The sequence below is a fragment of the Odocoileus virginianus genome, chromosome 15 (genome assembly GCF_023699985.2).
Source record: "Odocoileus virginianus isolate 20LAN1187 ecotype Illinois chromosome 15, Ovbor_1.2, whole genome shotgun sequence".
NCBI lineage: Eukaryota > Metazoa > Chordata > Mammalia > Artiodactyla > Cervidae > Odocoileus > Odocoileus virginianus.
Genome location: NC_069688.1, coordinates 55,273,581 through 55,298,008, shown reverse-complemented (window position 1 = coordinate 55,298,008; position 24,428 = coordinate 55,273,581). Strand labels below are relative to the sequence as shown.

The following is a 24,428-nucleotide window of genomic DNA, read 5'->3' as shown; positions in this document are numbered from 1 at the left end:
CCCAAGTCAGGGTCTTGAGGTGAACCATCCTGGATGTGGATTGGGCCCTAAATCCAGAAAAGGCAACAGAGACACTCACGGAGGAGGAGGCAATGTGAAGAAGAGGGCAGAGACTGCGGCGTGACCACCAGGAGCAGCCAACGAATGCCAGGAGCCACCAGGGGCCAGGATTCTCCCGTCACGGGCACCTTGATCGCAGACTTGTAGCCACCAGAACTGTGTGCGAATACATTTCTGTTGTTTCAAGTCTCCGAGTCGGTGGTCACTTGTTATAGCCGCCCTTTTGCACATTTGCACAAGGCAAATGGTAACACTAAGAAGGACAAGCCAGCTGTGCTGAATTCTAAGCAAGTTTCTGAAACAACGGCAGAGACTGACTCCACCCCAGAGATAAAGACCGCACGGGGCGGAGAGCAGGCAGGCGTCCTCTCTGCTTCGCAGCAGTTTATGAACCTAAGTTTGAATTCTGTGAGCATCTCAGTCCAGGGAGCTCTAGAAGTCTGGTCACAGCACAGTGCTCTGCCCAGGTCTGTCTGGATGAGCTCTGGTAGATGCTGGGTCATCTTGCTGCATTAGATGGGAATTGTGCGTTTCTCTACACACAGCCAGAATCCCACGTGAGGCTGGAACTTGGATATGTATCCCCCTTGCGGAGTCTGGCTTTATCCCCGCGCCCTGTTACTTTGCATCTACTGATTCACAGGGAGATTTGGAGGGTTTTGTGAGGGAAGGAATGGAAGTACTTAGGTTATGCCTCTAAGGGGGTTGCTCTGGCTGACGTGTCTCCTGGCCAGGGGCGGAGAGGCATCAGAACGTGTGTCTAGCGTGGTAGTAGCTGCCATTTCTGCGTCCTCACAAGCAACCAAGTCACCTTTGGAATCTGCATCTGCCCTTGTAAGAAAAGCACCTGTGTGCTGGAATGAAAGTGCGTCTCTAAATTCTGTGATGGTTTGGTGTCTGAGGGCTTCCCTTGTGGCCCAGCTGGTAAAGAACCCGCCTGCAATGGGGCAGACCTGGGTTCGATCCCTGGGTTGGAAAGATCACCTGGAGAAGGGAAAGGCTACCCACTCCAGTATTCTGGACTGGAGAATTCCATGGACTCTATATAGTCCATGGGGTTGCAAAGAGTTGGACACGACTGAGAGACTTTCACTTTCACTTTGGCGTCTGAGCAGCCCTGCTCGGGACCCTTCCCCCGGCAAGTGAGCTGAGCCTAACACAGAGGACGCCGGTCTTCCCTCACTGTGGGGGAACCCTCCAGCTGTCAGAGACACCAGGACTGTTTAGTATCAATGACAGGGAAATTCTGGTAGGGAGCACCACTCAGTGGGAGCGGAGAACTTTATGAATGAGCCAGGAGTGAAAGGATAAGGAAGCTCTGGTACATATACATCAGTTCTAATGAGATGGATGAAACTGGAGCCCATTATACAGAGCGAAGTAAGCCAGAAAGATAAAGACCAATACAGTATACTAACACATATATATGGAATTTAGAAAGATGGTAACGATAACCCTATATGCAAAACAGAAATAGAGACACAGATGTACAGAACAGACTTTTGGACTCTGTGGGAGAAGGCAAGGGTGGGATGTTTCGAGAGAACAGCATCAAAACATGTATATTATTTATAGTGAAACAGATCACCAGTCCAGGTTGGATGCATGAGACAAGTGCTCGGGCCTGGTGCCCTGGGAAGACCCAGAGGGATCGGGTGGAGAGGGAGGTGGGAGGGGGGACCAGGATGGGGAATACATGTAAATCCATGGCTGATTCATGTCAATGTATGACAAAAACCACTACAATATTGTAAAGTAATTAGCCTCCAACTAATAAAAAATAAATGGGGGAAAAAAAAAAGAAGTGTCTTATCTCCGAGTGACAAATGCCAGGAACAAGTGGCAGCCCAAACTGATTTAGAGATATATACAGCATTTCTTGGGGCACTGAGAAATACTTTGGGGAGGTGGGGCTTTTATGAGAGGATAAAGTTCTGGTGTGAACACAAAGGTGTTGGTGGCAAGTGGGATTTCAGAATTAAAGTTGGCGCTGCTGAGACTTGGGGACGTGAGTCTCACAAGTTTCTGGCCGATACAAGACACCAAACTGGAGAATATAAATATATGAAAGGATAATTTAGTATTTTAGCAAGCTAGATAGTAAGACCCCAAAAGGCAGGGACATTTTTGGGGGTGCCTTTTTTAGGCTATATATTAGAATAGACTCATTCTGTGTTGATTTATGAGAATTCCTGGTCCATTAAGTCCACAACTCAAGACTGCAAAACATTGTTACAAAATAAATTATCACTTTTGGAGAGGCTGTACCCTTGAACAATTTGTTTTACCAACAGTGACATCCTCACTAGTCTCAGAAAACTAGTGCTATCCTCCCTAGTAAGGCAGGCCACCACTATGATGACCCCCAGCAATCACCCAACCCCTGACAGTGATGCCTTGGTGTAACTGCCTCCTTTTGAGTGTCAGCTGGGCCTAGTGACTGATTTCTAATGAATATGGCAAAAGCTATGGGATGTCACTTGTGAGATTAGGTTAGAAAAAGACTGACTTTCATCTTACTTTTTTTAACTCTCTCTCTTTCTGAATGAAAGGTACTCACCCCATGTCCAGATCCCTGACCCAGAGAAACTGTGAGATTATCAATGTTTGTTGTTTTAAGCTGCTAAATTTTGGAGCAGTTTGTTACGCAGCATAGATGACTAATACGCTAAATGCTGGGCCCTACGCAAAGATAATTGAGGTATCATCTACAGAGGTTTTCAAAGATCTTCTGCACAACCAATGAGCTCAGCAGTAAGGAGTAATAGACAAGAGGTGTCCCAAATCCAGTGAAGTCATAAAACTCCCAGAAATCAGTGTTCTAACAGTAGTTGTTCCTGCCCAAAACTAAAGCTATCTTGGCACAGTACAAAGAAACGAAGCAGGTCAAGAACAAAAGGATAGAAACAGATAGAAATTGAACTTCATCTTCAAGCCCCATGAGCTTTTATCAGCTTCCTAGAGAGGGTGAATTGCAGGGTATCTAACATGGAGTGTGAACGTTTGCTTAAATTATTTAGCAAATTTGATGGGATTACATCTGTCACTGACTTTTTTGGAAGGCAAATAAGAATCTATGGGGAAAGTGTGCAGATGAGATAACCTTACACATTTATGCAGGACACTGGTGTAAGTGGTCATGGCGCTCACGGTAGGTGTAAGGGTTGTAGCAGTAACAGTAATAGCAGTAGTAGAAATGGCAGTGGCACTAAAAGTGCTATGAGTAGGGGTGGTAGTTAGAAAACTCCAATTTTGGGACACTTCTCGGATATTCCCTGAACTGAAATACTGTACCTATGTGCGTCCCAAAATGCATTCTACCTCTATGCTGTGCTGGGCTTGGACAGCCAGTCCCCAGTCAGGTTTACCTGCCCACCATTTACCCAGCAGGGAGGAGAAAGCGATTACAGAGTTGAAGAAGACAGACACACACTTTCTTACCTATTTGTTCATTCTCCTGGACCTCAAGTACAGTCACTGGAGATGGACACGTAGGTGGATTATCATTAATGTCTTTCACTTTCACTTGAATTTCCAGTGGTTTTGAGAGTAGTTTTCCCTGCTCATCCCTTGCAACCGCATAGAAAACATACTATAAGAAGATCAGAGGTAAAACATGAGTCCTTCATCATCCTCTTTAAAAGGCAGAGAAAACAACTATTTCAAGACTATTTCATTTATCCCCTTATTTTCAACTCATTTAGAACTGGGAAATGAGAAAATATAAAATGGATCAGATTTGTGGGGTTATTTCCATGTCTTTGAGAGCAATAAGGCACTGAGGTTCAGAACACAGTTTGGGGGCTTGGGGGTGGTGGTGTGGGTGTTAAGAAAAATCCCTTTTGCTCTCAGATCTCCATGGGCACAAGAGCTTGCCTTGTCACCGGTGAACCTCCTCTTAGTTTTACTTACTTCGTCCTTTTCTTCTCGGTCCAAGGGCTGAGTCACATAAATATCTCCTTCCTGGTCGATCGAAAATGGAAATCGTGGTGTGTTCTCCTTGCCCACTAAGGAGTATAGAGCACCTGGATCATTCCACTGCACCTACAGGACCCAGAGCGAAATGTGAGGAAAGACAGACCCCGACGGAGAGAACTGTAAAGGAAATAAGCAATTTTCTAGCTCTCCATTTGAAATTTCTGACGACCTTGTTTGGATGTCTGTGGTTTCTCATAACTGCTAAATTACATTTTTAGTTTTCAACCTAAAATAATCCCTCTCCTTTTTTGCCTTTTCACTGTTATGTTGCTCCAAATAAGCAAAGAGTGGTGTTTCCCTTCCCTAAAGCAATTCTTTGTGAACCCTCTGAAGAGTCTATAGGTTGTTCATTTGGAAGGCTGGCTGTGAAGACTTCCTGTCATGAAACACCAGTTTAAGAAACAAGATATACTTAGTATCTGGCATTATCTGAGGACAAAGCCATGATGAATGACAAGCTCCTAAAACTCCCCAGTAAAGATAGGAGACGCTTTCAATTCTTCACCATGCTGTTATTTAAGACAAGTGATACATAAATAAAGAACATCTCTCCCCTAAATATTTAATCTCATAGACTTTAGGGATAAGAATATTTGCCAACGCCCAGTGTTGTTTTGTAAATAACTTGGCAAAAAAATAAATAAAAATCAATAAACTCAATAGTAAGTCCCATCTACTTGCTACAGAGAGAGCCTAGCCTATATGATAATCTACTTACTACTAATAACAATACTTATTGAGGGTTGTGCCCCATTCCAGACATAATTCTAAATACTTTAAAGTATCTCATTAAATCCGCAAACAGTCTCATGAGGTAGACACTATTGTTATCCCCATCTTATAAATGGAGCAACTAGCACACAGAATATTTACACAACTTGCCTAAAGTCCTACACTTAGGTTTACACTTAGGTCCTATACTTAGTTCAGTGTAGAAATTTCTACACTAAACTATTTTCTCAAAGACAGCTTCAGAAGGGTATCAAGGAGCCACCACTGTCCTTTTCTAGTTATTTAAGCTCCAAGCCAAAGATCATGTTCTTGGTTGTAAGCAAGCTCCCATTATGCCCTACAAATTCAGCCCACGTTCTTCCATCTTGTCCCCCTGCACTCTTCTTCCTCAGTTTGAAGACACACGGAGTACTTTTCCCAGGCCTGGGTATTGGCTGTGGCTCTTTATATTTTCTTTTCTTTGACAAAATGAAAAAATAAGTATATGCATTTTTTTTTAGGATTTACAAATCCTTATGAAGGCAACCTGAATAATAAATAGGAAGACTTTCATAAAGGAAACCAAACTGAAATTCTTTGGGTAGTGAGTCCTGATATACTTTATTATCTGGTAAAGCAGAATACTTCTTGCTTTCATTTTTTTTCTTCTGAAGGTGAAATTCATTAACTCAACATTCAATAAGTGGGAAGCTGCTATGTAACACAGGGAGCCCAGCCTGGCGCACTGTGAGGGCTGGGATAGGGGGCAGAGGGGTCGGTGAGAGAGGAGCTTCAGAGGGAAGGGATATATATACAGTTATGACTGATTCTCATTGTTGTATGGCAGAAAACAAACACAACATTGTATAGAAATTATCCTCCAATTAAATAAATAATTAAATAAATAAAAGGAGGTGAAACACTTTTCACATTAAAAAACTTTAATAAATAAAAATCTTAAGTTAGATGATAGATACGGTGGGATGGGCCATTCCAGGACCCCTTAACAATAGCAGCGCCATTAAACAAAAAATAGGAGTACTAGACACTAGAACTGCCTCATGACGTCAATACCTTTTATCCACTTTCACAGATACTAATTAATTTCCGCCACACCCCAAAGAGCTGTCGTTATCCCCGTTTTATTGGTGAGAAGTTGCCTCAACTCCTCATAAATAATAAATGTCTTGTTTATGCTTTCCTGGAGGCTCAGACGGTAAAGAGTCTGCCTTCAGTGCGGGAGACCTGGGTTCAATCCCTGGGTCAGGAAGATCCTCTGGAGAAGGAAATGGCAACCCACTCTAGTATCCTTGCCTAGAAAATCCCATGGACGGAGGAGTCTGGCAGGCTACAGTCCATGGGGTCACAGAGTCAGACAGGACTGAGCAACTTCACTTTCACTTTCTTTATGATCAGTCCTTGAGATAATAGAGCAAGAATGTGGTTTTACTTCAGTTCAGTTCAGTTCAGTCGCTCAGTCATCTTCGACTCTTTGCGACCCCATGAATCGCAGCACTTCAGGCCTCCCTGTCCATTACCAGCTCCCGAAGTTTACTCAAACTCATGCCCATCGAGTCGGTGATGTCATCTAGCCATCTCATCCTGTGTCGTCCCCTTCTCCACCTGCCCCCAATCCCTCCCAGCATCAGGGTCTTTTCCAATGAGTCAACTCTTCGCATCAGGTGGCCAAAGTATTGGAGTTTCAGCCTCAGCATCAGTCCTTCCAAGGAACACCCAGGACTGATCTCCTTTAGGATGGACTGGTTGGATCTCCTTGCAGTCCAAGGGACTCTCAAGAGTCTTCTCCAACACCACAGTTCAAAAGCATCAATTCTTTGGCACTCAGCTTTCTTCACAGTCCAACTCTCATATCCATACATGACCACTGGAAAAACCATAGCCTTGACCAGACGGACATTTGTTGGCAAACTAATGTCTCTGCTTTTTAATATGCTATCTAGGTTGGTCCTAACTTTCCTTCCAAGGAGTAAGCGTCTTTTAATTTCATGCTGCAATCACCATCTGCAGTGATTTTGGAGCCCAAAAAAATGAAGTCTAACACTGTTTTCACTGTCTCTCCATCTATTTCCCATGAGGTGATGGGACCAGATGCCATGATCTTAGTTTTCTGAATGTTGAGCTTTAAGCCAACTTTTTCACTCTCCTCTTTCACTTTCATCAAGAGGCTTTTTAGTTCCTCTTCACTCTCTTCCATAAGGGTGGTGTCATCTGCATATCTGAGGTTATTGATTTTTCTCCCAGCAATCTTGATTCCAGCTTGTGCTTCTTCCAGCCCAGCGTTTCTCATGATGTACTCTGCATATAAGTTAAATAAGCAGGGTGACAATATACAGCCTGGACGTACTTCTTTTCCTATTTGGAACCAGTCTGTTGTTCCATGTCCAGTTCTAACTCTTGCTTCCTCACCTGCATACAGATTTCTCAAGAGGCAGGTCAGGTGGTCTGGTATTCCCATCTCTTTCAGAATTTTCCACAGTTTATTGTGATCCACACAGTCGAAGGCTTTGGCATAGTCAATAAAGCAGAAATAGATATTTTTCCAGAACTCTCTTGCTTTTTGATGATCCAGCGGATGTTGGCAATTTGATTTTTGGTTCCTCTGCCTTTTCTAAAACCAGCTTGAACATCTGGAAGTTCTCAGTTCACGTATTGCTGAAGCCTGGCTTGGAGAATTTTGAGCATTACTTTACTAGCACGTGAGATGAGTGCGATTGTGCAGTAGTTTGAGCATTCTTTGGGATTGTCTTTCTTTGGGATTGGAATGAAAACTGACCTTTTCCAGTCCTGTGGCCACTGCTGAGTTTTCTAAATTTGCTGGCATATTGAGTGCAGCAGTGGTTTTACTTATCTGCTTCCAAATCCAGTGCTCTTCCACCGACTCACAGCTCTTTCAGTGTCAAGAAATCTCCTGATCTCCCAGGAAAGATCAGATCTGGGTGGGCCCCAGAGTGGATTTCCAGGAGTTAAAGCAGGAAGAGGAGGCTCAGAGTGAGACACAGGTGGGACCAGCGGAGGGCCTGAAGGGAGAGGGGAGGTACCTACAGGGGATGGCGTTGGGAAGGGGGTGGGCTCCAAAGACAAAAGTTGTCTACTCAGCTCTTACTCTTGGCCGGTCCTATCTCTGCCCCTCAGCCTATGATGGGGCGAATCTTTCACATCAAGATTTTCCCCACCGGAATAAGAAGCAACCTTTCAAAAATAATTCGCAGTCTCAAATTCAAATCATGCACAAGTACCACATACAACTCAACCATATCCTACACTACAGACAAGAAAAAGAAAACAGCGTTATCTACTTAGAAAATGAAGGTGAGTAAAGTTCTCTTTTAAAATTCAAATATATGTAAGTTGGGCTTCCCTAGTAGCTCAGATGATAAAGAATCTGCCTGCCATGCAGGAAACTTGGATTCGATCCCTGGGTCAGAAAGATACCCCGCAGAAGGAAATGGTGACCTGTTCCACTACTCTTGCTCGGAAAATCCCATGGACAGAGGAGCCTGGTGGGCTATAGTCCATAGGGTCACAAAGAGTCAGACATGACTGAAGTGACTTAGCACACATGAATCTAAGTTGGTACAGTTCAGAGTTCGCCCATGATGGCAAACTCCAGAGACTTGGGGCCAGAGATTTTGTTTGTTTAGTTTGCTTTATAATGATACTATGCAAAAACATCAGTGAAGACCGTGAGGGTGGGCCCCGACAATGTGAGTGCACTGATTGGGCAGGCTGTTAGCATTCCTTGGGCACTACCTGAGTGATTTTAATGGGGTAAGGTTGAGTCAAGTTTTCTTCAATCTCCACAGGTTCTGGCGCTTTCCAAATATTCTCCTTCACCGTAATAACCACAGGTGCGCTGTCACTAAAGGAATGCTCATTCAGGCCTCCCATATCTTCCACTGAGACCACCAGCCTGTAGGAAGGATTCTTCAAAGGATCCAATTCCTGGGATCCTATGGGAAGTAGGAGAGAAAAGAAAAGGAAATGTCTCTGAAGATGATACGGATCTAGGTCCTTTGCATTGATTCAGAGAATCCCATGAGAGCATCACTTAACTCACCTTGTGGAGTAAGTGAAATTCCTCCCGTTTGGTTGTTGATCTGAAAGTACATGACATCGTTGACCTTAGGAAGCTGCATGAGAATCTGATAAATAAGTTGGCCATTGAGTGTGGCTGGATCATCCAAGTCTGTAGCATTGACATACATAAAGGGCCTTCCTGTTTAACAAAATGCACCCAGGGGAAAAAAAAAAGATATTAAATGAAACCCAAACCAACCATAGACACATTTGCCTTCCAAGGGGCAGAAATAGCGTGGAGGAATGTGCCATAATTCATATTAGTGTGGGATAAACTTTTATTCTGCTCTTTTTTCCTAGGATGAAGTTCCTTAAAGTATGATCCAGGAAACTCTAGGGGTCTTTGAGACAGTTTTTAAGGTCATACATGTATAAAAGACCCACCCAAATCACAAGATAAATTGATGCACTTTAGCATAAAGGAATACCCCCAAAAAACATTGATACGGTTTCAGATTCCACATTGCAACCAACAATAAAGAAACCATCCCTTGCTGATTTTTGTCTGGTGTCAAAGAGTATTCACAATTATCTGAAAACACTGTTACAATACTCCTTTTTCCAACTACATATCTGAGAGTTTTTCTTTAAATGTTTCAACCAAAACAGTATATGGCCACAAAATGAATGCAGAAATAGACATAAGAATCCAATTGTTCTCAACTAATCCAAACATTAAAGGATGTGCCAAGACTAAAACAATGCCATGTTCTTAATAATTCCTTCTATCTTCAAAAATACAGTTTTTTATTAGAATGTGATACTTTAAATCAATTACTAAATAATTTTTCAATTTCTTTCTCAGTTTTGATTTCAAATATGATAGCTATTGGTAGATATAACCAGTGATATAGTGGAGCCAACTTGTACAACCCAGTTGAATTTCCAGGAATTCTGTGAGTCAATTATTAACACCATTGGTAGTTTAAAATGGGTTATGGTGGGAGTACTTATACCACAGAAATTGACAAATGCTACAAATCAAAGGTTTTTTTCCTGCCCCCCCCCCCCCCCCCAGAGAGACAGCTATTAACATTTGCCAGCATACCACTGGATATAAGCCACATACCCTTAAAAAAGTTCCTTGGAGGCTGTAATAATTTTTAGGAGAATACAAGGGCCCTAAGACCAAAAAGTTTGAGAACCACTGAACTAGAAAATCCTATTGGTGAAGAATAAGACCTGCAAGATTATTACTTAGCACAGTTCAGCAGTGAACCTTTGGTATGCAACCTCAGGTACAGAGACACAAGAAATTACATAATAAAGTGAAAGGAATATTCTTCCTGAGTTACTGGAAGTGGACATTGAAAAATGAGACAGAACATTAAGTAACACAGAAGGAAGCTTGAGAGTGAGTCAATGGAAATGGCCAAGAGTCTTTCTGAGAACTCGAAATCTAATATTCATGTTTATTTTGTGCACTGTTATGACAAGATGCTCCTTCGTTTCTCTAAATCTTTAGTAAAGCCTACCACACACACCTAGGTTTTGATGAGGGGATTTCCTGGAGACGAAAGGTAAGAGAATTGTGAAAGGATGAGCCATAGCTAGGAGTTGGAAGTAAGGGAAGAAAAAGAACTGGGAGCCAGCAGTGACCATGAGAATGTGGATTCCTGGGAGGATGTGGGAAAGTAAGCTTACCCTTCCAGAGTGTTCTAGAGCTGTGTGTGTGTGTGTTAATCACTCAGTCATGTTCTACTCTTGACAACAACATGGACTGTAGCCGCCAGGCTCCTCTGTCCACGGAATTCTCTAGGCAAGAATACTGGAGTGGGTTGCCATTCTCTTCTTCAGGGGATCTTCCCCACCTAGGGATTGAACCTGGGCCTCCCACGTTGCAGGCAGAGTCTTTTCTGTCTGAGCCACCAGGGAACCCCCTCTAGAGCTGGAAGGTATTCTAAAATCTCGCCTAAGATAGTGCCTTAACTGGGGGTGATTTTGCCCCCAAGAGATATTTGGCAATGTCTGAAGACATCTCTGCTATCAAAGCAGAAAGAAGGGAAGTGTTGCTCCTGGCATCCGATGTGTAGATAGATATCAGGGAAGCTGCTAACATCCTATAATGCACAGAACAGCAGCCCCTGACCAAAAAAAGAAAACACACAACAACACAAAAAAGAATTATAGAGCCTAAGATGTCAGTAGTGCCAAGGGTGAGAAATTGTGCCTTTGAGAAATGGGGGTAATAAAACAAATCCTGGAGGATTGTTGTGAAATTTAAATAAGATAAGTAAGTGTTAGTCGCTCAGTAGTGCCTGACTCTTTGCGACCCCATGGACTGCAGCCCACCAGGCTCCCCTGTCCATGAGATTTTCCAGGCAAGGATACTGGAGGGGGTTGCCACTTCCTTCTCCAGGGGATCTTCCCTACCCAGGGATCGAACCCGGGTCTCCTGCACTGCAGGCAGAGTCTTTACCAACTAAGCTACAAGGGAAGCCCTTAAATAAGATAGTAAGCGCTTAATGAATGATAGCCATAGCTGTTAACCACACAAATCTGACATTCTGCCAAATATCTCCAGGCTCCTGCCTATTACCTGGGCGAGAATTCTGCCTTACTGAGCCTTCATAATGTTGCTGGAGAAAAACAGGTCGGTTGTCATTGATGTCCTTCACTTCGATGGTGACAGGGACCGGGCCCTCCACTGTATTGCCCTGAGCATCCAGGGCTGAGACCTGATGTTGACAGGAAAAGGAAACCTTCTTGGTAAGTCTGAACCTCATATCACACACCCAAAATTCACTTGAAGGAAATTAGAGCCCAAATAACCAATAATCTGATAACTACAGGGGAGGAAGACACCCATAAAAGCTCAAATTGGGGGCTGCTAAAATAGAGGCCCTATCAGTTAAGCCAAGCTAATCATGACTGTGTTTTTCCAGCAGTGGAATATGCTGGACACTGGACATGCTCTTTTCTAAATAGCTAGAATCAGTGAAATAAGAACACTCTGACCCTTGAGGGTATGGAAACGTCACGTGCTGTTACAGAGGCACTTTAGTGGTCAGTCTGCAGATTTACCAACAGAAAGCTTCTGGTCTGCTCTTTACCCACAGTTAGCTCTCTACCATTTCTGTGTATTCAGATACAAACCATGAAATCTAAGGGAGAAAGAGAGGGAGGAGGTCTCTTTAGTCAGACTCTGACTTTGGTCATCGGTTACTGCTGCTTCTTGCAAGGCCCAAAGGTGTGCCATCTAGCACCAATGCTGCCTTCTTTGCAGAGCCAGAGCCCACCCAACAGCCAGAGCAAGACATCAGTGAAACATCAGAGAAGTGTCGAGTGGTTTTGATCCAGGTGCCTAAGTAGGGCCTTGCTTGGGATGAGTGACCCATCTGAGAGACTTGGCAGTATAACTTGGGTTACCCTGGTCAAAAAGCCTAAAAACGAGGCTACCTTTACCAAATCACTCTCTAGTTGGTTTAAAAAAAAATGTGGACAAATGAGATGTGCAAACAGGTCATCAGGGTCAGGAGAGTGGAAATGGTATTCTGTGCTGGGGATGAGTGTCAGTGATATTTCCGGTGCTCAGAGATTGGAGTTAGTGTCCGGTGTCTGGCGTCAGCTCACCTGCAGTCTGTGAACAGCTCTTGTTTCCCTGTCCAGGGTTTTGTTGTGATATAGAAGTCCATCAGGTTGTATCTGAAATATGCCATCTGTCTCCCCCATTAGTTTGAAAGTCACAGCAGGAGGATTGGCCTTAAACTGGGAAAAAGCAAAAATTAGATTAAGTCACAAGGAAAAGCAATGTTGTAGAATTTGTAGTAAGTCACCAATTTCAGGAAACATTTTCATTTGTACAATCACCAAAATAATTGCTAAGCTTTTAAAGGGATACATTCTAAAAGTTTGCTTTAATATTAATTAACATTCAAACTACATTTCCCTCAAGAAACAATATATGACATAATTCAATATATTTACAAAAATCAATTGATACTTTACATTATAGCTAGAGTTAGATGAGATTTTTCTGGGAATATCTGAGAACCATATTACTACTAGCTTCTAAGAAACATTAAGAAGTGTAGTTTCAAAAACCACTACAATATTGTAAAGTAATTAGCTTTCAACTAATAAAAATAAACAATAATTAAAAAAAAAGAAGTGTAGTTTCACTGCTAGGATGAAAAAGACAGCATTTAGTACTTCTAAAAACTGTGACATAGATTAAGAGATATTTTAATATTAAGGAAAACAACTTTAAAGTGGTTTTATTTGATAAAATTATGTATGAAAATCTCACTTTTTCAGAAATGAAGAAAATGTCAATGATCATTCACAGGATAGCTACAGTACTTTTAAGACCACAGAAGAGAAAATTCATGTAAAATGGAGCAGACATAAAAGTCATTCAACCTCATTAACAATTTTAATATATTTTTCTATATTCACAAATTAAAAATCAATAATAGCAATGTTGTAAAAGCTCCTATAAAGAATGTAAAGAAACACATATATTATTAATGAAAATATAAATTAGCATAATCCTTTTGGAAATAACTTGAGGCATAAAATGTTTTTAGCCTTTAATAGCAAACATTGCTAAACAGAATTTATCTTAAGGAAATATTTTTTAAACAATAAATGGCTTGTGTTCCACAAAAAAGAAGCCACTGCAATGAGAAGCCCTCTCATGGCAATAAAGAGTAGCCCCTTCTCACCACAACTAGAGAAAGTCCGCATGTAGCAATGAAGACCCAGTGCAGCCATAAATAAATTAAAAAATATTTTTAAAAAGAAACTAAATAAATGATGACTAAACTACCCAAAGCAAGCAGAAGGAAATATAAAGTGGAAGTTAATGAAAAGCAAAGGAGAAAATCAACAAAACCAAAAGTTTGTTTGTTTGTTTGTTTTTAAAGATCAATACAGAGAAAAGAAATCTTCAACTGGACTTACCTCAACCAGTTCAATATCTGGTTGAGTAACTAAGAACCTGCAAGCCACACATGGAACAACCAAAAAAAAAAAAATGGAACATCACTACCAAACTTAGAGAGATCAAAAAATCTAAATAGAATACCACGAGCAATTGTTTTCTCACAAATCAGACAACCTAGGTGAAATGGATGAATTCTTAGACAAAAACTACCAAAATTGACTATGCCAAAGCCTTGGACTGTGTGGGTCACCACAACTGTGGAAAATTCTTTAAGAGATGGGAATACCAGACCATCTGATCTGCCTCCTGGGAAATCTGTATGCAGGTCAATAAGCAACAGTTAGAATTGGACATGGAACAACAGACTGGTTCCAAATTGGGAAAGGAGTATGTCAAGGCTGTATGTTGTCACTCTGCTTATTCAACTTATACGCAGAGTACATCATGAGAAACGCTGGGCTGGATGAAGCACAAGCTGGAATCAAGATTGCCAGGGAAATATCAATAACCTCAGATATGCAGATGACACCACCTTTATGGCAGAAAGCAAAGAAGAACTAAAGATAAAGAACTAAAGAGACTCTTGATGAAAGTGAAAGAGGAGAGTGAAAAAGTTGGCTTAAAACTCAACATTCAGACAACTAAGATCATGGCATCTGGTTCCAACACTTCATGGCAAACAGATGGGGAAATAGTTTATTTTGGGGGGCTCCAAAATCACTGCAGATGGTGACTGCAGCTATGAAATTAAAAGACACTTGCTTGGAAGAAAAGTTATGACCAATCTAGACAGCTTATTAAAAAGCAGAGACATTACTTTGCCAACAAAGGTCCGTTTAGTCAAAGCTATGTTTTTTCTAGTAGTCATGTATGGATGTGAGAGTTGGACTATAAAGAAAGCTGAGCGCCAAAGAATTGATGCTTTTGAACTGTGGTGTTGGAGAATACTCTTGAGAGTTCCTTGGACTGCAAGGAGATCCAACCAGTACATCCTAAAGGAATTCAGTCCTGAATATCCACTGGAAGGATTGATGCTGAAGCTGAAATTCCAATACTTTGGCCACCGTATGCAAAGAACTGACTCATTTGAAAAGACCTAGATGCTGAGAAAGATTGAAGGCAGGAAGAGAAGGGGATGATAGAGGATAAGATGGTTGGATGGCATCACAGACTCAATTGACATGAGTTTGAGTAAACTCTGGAAGTTGGTGATGGACAGGGAGGCCTGGCATGCTGCAGTCCATGGGGTCACAAGAGTCAGACAGGATTGAATGACTGAATTGAACTGAACTGAACCAAAACTGACAAAAGAATAAAAGAACTATAGCAAGTAAAGAGATTGAGCTAGTAATTTAAAAAATTCCCACAAAGGAAAGTCCAGGTCTAGATAACTTCACTGGTGAATTCTACTTAACAAGTATGGGAGAATTAACACCAAAGTTTCACAAATACTTCCAAAAAAAAAAATAATATGGAACACTTCCTAACTTGTTCTTTGAGGCCAATATCATCCTTATATGTAAACCAGAAAAAATACAATAAAACTGCAGAGCAATATCTTATAAATACAGATGCAAAAATTTTCAACAAAATACTAGCAAACTGAAACTAGCAACTATAAAAAATTATATATCATGACCAAATGGCATTCATCCCAGAATACAAGGCTGGTTCAACATACAAAAATCAATTAATTTAATACTCCATATTAATAGAATAAACGACAAAACCAGACGAGTATCTCAATAGAGGCAGAAAATCATTCCACAAAATCCAATATCCTTTCATGATGAAAAATATGCAACAATTCAGGAATAGAAGGTAAATTCCTCAACCTGATAAAGGATATATAAGAAAAACCCACAGTTAATATTAATATTATACTTAGTGGTGAAAGACTGAAAGCTTTCCCCATATGATCAGGAACAAGAAAATGAAGCCCAATCATGTCACTTCTACCTAGTAAGTCCCCTTCAAGTGTGAGCTCTCAAAGATTCGAATATGCGCTTTTGCGTCTTAAGTTAGCTCACTTATCTGGCGCACATTATCACGTGTGTGCATCCTCTACAAGTGGTTGCGCTTTTGTGTCGTTTACAGTTCTGTCGAGAATGGGCTTCTCAGATGGCTCAGTAGTGAAAAGAACCTGCCTTCCAATGTAGGAGACACAGGAGATGCTAGTTCAAGCCCTGGGTTGGGAAGATCCCCTGGAGGAGGAACTAGTAACCCATTCCAGTATTCTTGTCTGGAGAATCCCAGGGACAGAAGAGCCTGGTGGGCTACAGTCCATGGGGTCGCAAAGAGTCAGATACGACTGAGCATGCACGCACTGTATAGAGTGAGTAGTACAGTGTCTTAATTTCAAGCCCAAGATATCATCTATGATGAGAAAAAAAGAGGCACGACCCAGACATCACTGGATCATTTTATCAAAAGGGTAGGTAGAACTAAATCCAGCAAGGAACCAGAACCTGTGCTATCAACATCAGGCGGGAGTGAAATTGCAGCTCGCCCTCCGTCTCCTACTGCTGACAATGCTTCAGCTCTATCATCTCCCACCTCCTCTCCCTCTTCAGATCAGTAACTCTTCTTGCCTATTCACTCTGTACCAGCCTCTGTAGGTCAGGTGTTGTCCTGTACTTCTCAAGGTATTATTCTGTAAGGTTAAAAATGTTTTCCTTATTTTTCATGTTTGTTTTTTGCATTTTATTTGTGTGAAAAGTATTATAAATCAATTATAATATGGTACTCTATAGCCAACTGTGTTAGTTGGGTGCTTAGGCTAACTTTGTTGGACTTATGAACAAATTGGACTTAAGAATGCACTTTTGGAACAGAACTCATTCGTATGTAGGGGACTTCCTATCTAATATTATACTCGAGATCCTAGGCAAGAGGAAAAATAAAAGTCATCCAGATTGGAAAGTAAAAGTACCTCTATTCACAGGAGACATGATCTTATATATGGAAAATCCTAAGGGATCTAAAAAGAATTTTACAGCAAATAAACAAGTCCAGAGAGGCTACAGGACAAAAGATCAATATACAAAACTCAATACTATTTCTATACACTAGCAAAAATAAATCTGAAAGTGACGTTATGAAAACAACTCCATACACAATAAGATTAAAAAGAATAACATACTTCAAAATAAATTTAACCTAAGAAATACAAGAGCTGTAAACTGAAAACTACAAAACATTGTTGAAAGAAATTAAAGATCTAAATAAATGCAAAACACCCCATGCTTAAAAACGGAAAAACAAGATTTTCAAGATAGTAATATTCCCTAAGTTGAGATATTGATTCAACACAATCCCTATCAAAATTACCTTTGTCTTGTTTGTGGAATTAACAGGATGATCCTAAAATTTAGGTAAAAATGTAAAAGACCCAGAATAACCAAAACAATCTTGAAAAAGAAGAACCAAGCTGGGAGACTTAACAGTGCCTAATTTCCAACTTTACTACAAAGGTACAATATTAGAACTGTATAAGAATTTCTTTCTTTCATTTTGGAGGATATGTTAATAACCCAAGGATCAACCTCATGGGGCAATAAGCTTATGGCACTGGCATAAGGATAGACATATAGACCAGTGGAACCAAAATCAAGAGTACAGCATAAACTTTTGTATTTACTGTCAAATTAATTTCCAACAAAGGTGCTAAGATTATTCAAGGGGAAAAGAATAGTGTTTTCAACAAATGATGCTTGAACAACTGCATTCTCACATGCAAAAGAAAATGAAGTTAGATCCCTACCTTGCACCATGCACAATAAAACTAAAAATAGATCAAAGGCCTAAATGTTAGAGTTAAAACTATAAAACTTTGAGAAGAAAACACAGGCATAAAACTTTATGACTCTTGATCAGGCAATAGTTTTTAAGATCATATCAAAAGCACAAACAGAGAATAAAATAAATAAATTGAACTTTAAAATTAAAAGCTTTCGGGCTTCAAATGATATCACCAAGAAACTGGAAAGATAACCTATGGAATGTGAGAAAGTATTTGCAAATTATGTGTATGATAAGGAACTTTATGCAGAATATATAAACAGCTCTTACAACAATAAAAAGACATAATCCAATTCAAAAATAGGCAAAGGATTTGAAGAGACATTTCTCCAAAGAACAGATACAAATAGCTCATAAGTACATTAAAAGATATTAACATTAATCATTAGGGAAATGCAAACCCAAACCACAAAGAAACCACTCTACTCCACTAGAATAGCTTTAATTAAAAAAAAAAAAATGGTAACAAGTGTTGCCAAGGATGTGGAGAAATCAGAGCACTTATATAATGCTGGTGGGAATGTAAAATAGTTCAGTTGTTTTGCAGACCAATTTTACAGTTATTCAAAAGGCTAAATATTAAATTAATCATGACTTAGAAATTTTACTCTTAGGTATATATTCAAGAGAATGGAAAATATATGTCCTCACAAAAAATTGTATATGAATGTCCATAATACCATTACTTTGTAATAGCCATAAATGTCCATCAAATGATAAATGGATATTCAAAAGGTAGTATATTCACACAATGGAATATTATTCAGCTATAAAAAAGGAGTGGATACTAATACCTGCTACAATACAGATGAACCTTGAAAATATTATGCTAAGTAAAAGAAACTATACACAAAAGGTCACATGTTATATGATTTCATTTTTATGAAGTGTCTGTAAAGGCAAATCTATAGAGACTGAAAGTAAATTAGTGTTTTCCAGGAGTTGGGAGGAGAGGAAAGAGTGACTGCCAGTGGGTACAGGGTTTCTTTGAGGCTGGAGAAAGTGTTCTGGGATCAGACAGTGGTGATGGTTGCATATTTTTATGATATATTAAAAACAAAAGAATTGGCCACTTTAAAAGGGCAAATCTTAAGATATGTGAGTTACATCTCATACATTACAAAGAGAAAAGGCAAAAAATGACCTATCTCAGAAATGTATCGTACAATTCTTTCATCTGGAAGCCCCTAAGAGTACAGAGCTGGGGCAGTTGCAAATCTTCAGTGAAAGAAGTTGTAGATGTGTAGTTCCTTCCTTCCTTTTCTCTCTTTCTTGTTTAGAAGATGTGTTAACAGCGCAAGGATCAACCTCATGGGCAACAAGCTTGTTTTTTGTGTCTCCCTGACTTAAGGTAAGAAGCTCTTTGAGTGGTACAGGTGAGGGGACTGGGACAACTCCTTGCTGCCACTGGAATAAAGAGCTCAGAGTACATCTTACCAAAGCTGAGTTTTCCACATCATCTCTACATCCAAAGATGGAGAGAGTATGAAGTGCTTTTTTTTTCTGAGATGTCAGATTTTATTTTATTTTTTGCCATGTAACCTACTTTTTAATTTAAATTGAAGCACAATATTACATGGGCTTCCCTGGTGGCTCAGGCGATAAAGAATTCACCTGCAATGCAGGAAACCTGGGTTCGTTCTCTGGGTTAGGAAGATCCCCTGGAGGAGGGCATGGCCACCCACTCCAGTATTCTTGCCTGGAGAATCCCATGGACAGAGAAGCCGGGAGGACTACAGTCCATGGGGTCACAGAGAGTCGGACAAGACTGAGCAACTAAGCAAAGCACAGCACAGCACACAATATTACATAAATTATAGGGTACAACATAGTGATTCACAAGGTTTAAAGGTTATATTCCACTAATAGTTATGACAAAATACTGGTCCTCTTCCCTGTGTTGTACAATACATCCCTGTAGATTATTTGTTCTTGTTCAGTTGCTAAGTTGTGTCCAACTCTTTGTTACTCCATTAACTGCAGCACACCAGGCTTCCCTGTCCTTCACTGTCTCCTGGAGTTTGCTCAAACTCATCTCCATTGAGTCAATGATGCTATCCAACCATCTCATCCTCTGTCGTCCCCTTCTCCTTCTGCCCTCAATCTTTCCCAGCATCAGGGTCTTTTCCAATGAGTCAGCTCTTTGCATCAAGTGGCCAAAGTATTGGAGTATCAGCTTCAACATCAGTCCTTCTAAGGAATATTCAGGGTTGATTTCCTTTAGGATGGACTGGTTTGATCCACTTGCTGTCCATAATAGTTTGTACCTGTTAATCCCCTACTTCTATCTTGCCCCCTCCTTTCCCCCAACCTGTCACTGGTAACCACTAGTTTGTTCTCTGTGCCTATGAGTCTTTTTTGTTGTAGTCACTAGTTTGTTTTGTTTTTCAGATTCCACATATAAATGATTTCATACAATATTTCTCTTTTTCTGTCTGATTTATTTCACTTAGCATAATACCCTATCAGTCCATCCATATTGCTGCAAATGGCAAATTTTCATTCTTTTTATGAAAGTGAAAGTGTTAGTCGCTCAGTCATATCTGACTGTTTGCAACCCCATGGTCTGTAGCCGGCCAGACTTCTCTGTCCATGAGATTTTCCAGGCAAGAATACAGGAATTGGTTGCCATTCCCTTTCCAGGGGATCTTCCTGACTCAGGGATTAAACCCGGTTCTCTTGCACTGCAGGCAAATCCTTTACAGTCTGTGCCACCAGGGAAGTTCTTTTTATGGTTGAGTAGTATTCCATTGGGCAACCCACTCCAGTGCTCTTGCCTGGAAAATCCCATGGATGGAGGAGCCTGGTAGGCTGCAGTCCATGGCGTCGCAAAGAGTCAGACACAACTGAGCGACTTCACTTTCACTTTTCACTTTCATGCATTGGAGAAGGAAATGGCAGCCCACTCCAGTATTGTTGTTTGGAGAATCCCAGGGACGGCGGAGCCTGGTGGGCTGCCGTCTAAGGGGTCACACAGAGTCGGACAGGACTGAAGCAACTTAGCAGCAGCAGCAGTATTCCATTGTGTGTGTGTGTTTCACATATTTTGTATCCATTCATCCACTGATGGACACTTAGTTTGCTTCCATATCTTGGCGACTATAAATACTATTACTATGAATATTGGGGTGCATGTATCTTTCTGAATTACTGTTTCCATTTTTTTTCACATATACCCAGGAGTGGAATCACTGGGTCATATGGTAGTTCTATTTTTCAAGAAACCTTCATACAATTTTCCATAGTGGCTGCACCAATTTATATTCCCAATAAAAAGTGAACAAGCAGTTCCCTTCTCTCCACATCCTCACCAGCGTTTGTTATCTGTGCTCTTTCTGAGGATAGCCATTCTGACAGCTTGAGGTGCTATCTGTGGTTTAAATTTGCATTTCTCAAGACTACACTTTCAGGGATCATTTCTAGAGTTTATTAACTTACATTTTTCTGATGGTTAACAATGTTGAATATCTTTCATGTGCCTGTTGGCCTTCTGCATGTCCTCTTTGGAAAAATGTCTATCTCAGTCTTCCACCCATTTTTTAGTTAGGTTGTTTTCTGATATTGAGTTGTATGAGCTTTTTGTATATTTTAGATATTAACCCCTTATCAGTTATATCATTTGGAAACATTTTCTCCCATTCTGTAGGTTGTCTTTTCATTTTATCAATGATTTCCTTTGCTGTGCAAAAGCTTTGGAGTTTAATCAGGTTTAACTTGCTTGTTTTTGCTTTCATTTCCTTTGCTTTAGGAAAGAGATATGATTTATATCAAAGAGTGTTCTGCTTATGTTTTCTTCTAGGAGTTTTATGGTTTTGGTCTTACATCTAGGTTTTTAATCTGTTTTGAGTTAATTTTTGCATATGGTGTTGCATGAATCTCAGTCACTTCAGTAGTGCCTGACTCTGTGTGACCCTATAGACTATAGCCCGCCAGGCTCCTCTGTTCATGGGATTCTCCAGGCAAGAATACCGGAGTGTGTTGCCATGCCCTTCTCCAGGGGATCTTCCCAAGCCCAGGGATTGAACCCACGTCCCTTATTTCTACCTGCACTGATAGGCAGGTTCTTTACCACTAGCACCACCTGGGAAGCCATACATGGTGTTAGGTAGCATGACGTACTCGACTAGAACATGAGAACAGCAGGGTTGTGATATCAGTTACACCATTGACTTATTTAAGCCTCATTTCCCTATCTGTAAAATAAGCAGTTGGTACAAAAAGTCTCTAAGGTGTTTTCTAGCACAAAGACTCTGAGATTCTAGAAGGAAATCTCCTTCATCTCCTACTTCTCCACTGTAACACACACACCCAAGAACTCTCAGCCATGACAACGGGACTCTCATTTCCTGCCTAGAAGAGATAAGCCTTGTAGCATGACTGATGGAAAAACACAGAAAATACAGTGGAGCAACCCAAAGAATGATTTTACTGGCTGGGATCCTCAGAGACTGTTGAAAGAGTCCTAAGAAGCAATTTCTAGGTCTGTGATGTTTGTAAGCTGGAGATCGTGCAGTTCAGTCCATCAGAACTATACACAGTTCTGATTCTGTTCAATGAGACGTGGACCTGTACTCACAGAACATCCATTCCTTTCTGCCCCAAGAAGTGACGGCAGACTCTCTGGCCCACAGATACCTTTTGCTTTGATTATAGGATGATTTTTTCTTTTAACTGTGCCAATATTCTTAGATTTTTATTCTTAGGAAATATCTAGATTCTTAGGAAATTCTACAGAAATATAAAAATGTCTGACTTTTGTGGAAAAAATCATGAAATCCTGTAATACCATACACAAATTCTGATTTGAGAAATTATCTGGAATTGCACTGAGCCTCTGAGGCACCCACAGTTTGTCACGCTCCCCACTGTTCCCTGCATCCCACAGGCTGAAACCAAATGTTAGAAGACTTTTAATTTCACATTTGCACAGTTGGGGGTTTTCTACATCTGTTTTTTTGCTATTGCCTTTCTTATCCCAAGATAGTACCATTCCTCGTCTACCTGGCCCCTGTGGGTAGTTGAGGTACTCACTACAGATGGGATTTCAAATCCAAGCCCTGGATTAGCAACTGTGAGAGAAAGACTCCCCAGCCTACAGCTCCAGACTCATGTGGCCACTGTCTCCTAAACATATCCACCTCACTAACCCCACAGATTAAATTCAATGAGCCTAAAACTTACTTTCCCATAAACTTTCCATCCTCTCCTTCTCTCTCTCTCTCTTTGAATGACACCATGAACCAGCCAGTCAAGCAATCCAGAGACCCCAGAGTTACCCTCAACACCTTCTCTCACGGCCTGCACTCACTCAGTAACCAATTCCAGCACGCGGGACCCCCTGGCATGGCTCCCACCCCTCCGCTCCCCTCCATTCCCGTTTATACTTGCTTATACCAGGCTTCCATCACGTCCCACTGGTTCTATGGCAAACGGTGTCCCAAGACCCTTCCCACCTCCAGGCTCACTCCCCTCATCACACACTCAAAGTGATCACAGAGTAGGTCTGGGCAAACACAGCCTAACTCCTTCACCCCTTCCTTAACGTCCCAGTGGGCCCTGCCGCCTGGCACAGGTTAAACAGCCAGTCTGGACCCCCACGCCGACCCCCGCCCTCAGCAGTCTCTCCTTCTCCTCACACCCTCTCCCACCCTGAACCACCTGCCATCTTTCATTTTCTTGCTAAATGCATGCCCCCTTATTTTTTTTCCACCTAGTCCTCAAGGCCTGCTTTCTGTTGGGGAGTGCCTGATCAACTTTAAATACTCAGTTCAGGGGTCCAGTGAAACCTTCTCTGTCCAACGACTACCCTCTGCTCTTAAAATCGACCACTCTTTCTCCGCCTGCACTCGGCCCCCTCTGCAGCCCACCAGACTCCAGTCAGAACCCGCCACTGCCCTGTTTGCTTTCTGGTTAGTCTCCTTCTGCTACCCAAGAGCTCTCTGGGGGCAGGGGTGCTGTGGGTCTCATCCTGCACCCCCAGGACCCAGCACAGCATCTTGTAACAGCAGGCACTTTCTGCACAGTTCATAAAAGGAGATGAATGTGTGCCCAGCCCACAGCATTCTTACCAACTTATGAAGCATAAAAACACACAAATGAAAAGGACTTTCCAAACGTAAATGAGAAATCTCTAACTAAATGCTCCCTGGCGAGGGAGACAGAGTCAGTTAACCAGGAGATCTTCTCCTAAGTGGCCCTCGCCGGAGACTCCCAACCGGTTTCCTGGCATCCTCTCCCGTTTTCCAGCTCCCTCCACTTTGCAGCCCTGAATGGAGACTTGATTCAGGCCTGCTCCTCTGGAGGGGGGGAATCTAAGAACCTTAGAAGTCAGGGTCCTTCCCTCTCTGCGGCCTCCACTCCTACCTCCTTCTCCAGGCCCGCAGCTTCCCGGCCTCACTGGCCTTCTGCCAGAACCCAGGCACGCCCTGCCCTCTCCCAGCGCAGGGCAGGTGTCCCAGCTGTGCCTTTGCTGGAATGCTCTTCTGTCCAAGCTCTCAAAGCATTTGCTTCTCCCTCAGGGCCTGACTCCCCTGACAGGAGAGGTCAAAGCCTCTGCAACGCCCCACCGCGGGGCACAGAGATACCTGTGCACCCCCACCAGCTCCCATAATAGGGCCACTTCGCGCTGATCTGGTATCAAATGACAGGAGGTGGGAAGAGGCCGCTTTCAGGCCCTCCTCTGTGGATGGGAACTGTCCACAAAAGAGGTGTGGGGAACTTAACAGAAGGCATACCTGCCTCAGACAGTAGTTTAGCAACCCTGTTGCTCCCCCAGTGCATGGGGCAGGGAGTCATGGGCACCCCCTAAGGCCCATCAAAGCCTCTTCAACCACTCCAGGGCCAAGCAGGCTTCCCCAGGGGGTTTCTGACCAACGCAGTAGTATGTTTTTCT

The 24,428-nt window shown here is 41.7% G+C and overlaps 1 protein-coding gene across 2 annotated transcripts in view; it reads right to left on the bottom strand.

Annotated features, from left to right (window-relative positions):
- CDH17 (cadherin 17) overlaps positions 1 to 24,428 on the bottom strand; it is an 87,921-nt gene that overhangs the window by 36,423 nt on the left and 27,070 nt on the right. The window contains exons 4-9 of one of the 2 annotated variants that reach the window (XM_070477393.1): positions 12,421 to 12,555; positions 11,387 to 11,525; positions 8,828 to 8,986; positions 8,521 to 8,720; positions 3,973 to 4,104; positions 3,502 to 3,652 (exon numbers count right to left, since the gene is read on the bottom strand). In XM_070477393.1, the coding sequence (XP_070333494.1) occupies positions 3,502 to 3,652; positions 3,973 to 4,104; positions 8,521 to 8,720; positions 8,828 to 8,986; positions 11,387 to 11,525; positions 12,421 to 12,555 (916 nt within the window). Of the gene's footprint in view, positions 1 to 3,501; positions 3,653 to 3,972; positions 4,105 to 8,520; positions 8,721 to 8,827; positions 8,987 to 11,386; positions 11,526 to 12,420; positions 12,556 to 24,428 lie in introns of those variants that run through there. The other variant, XM_070477395.1, reaches the window with a different exon arrangement.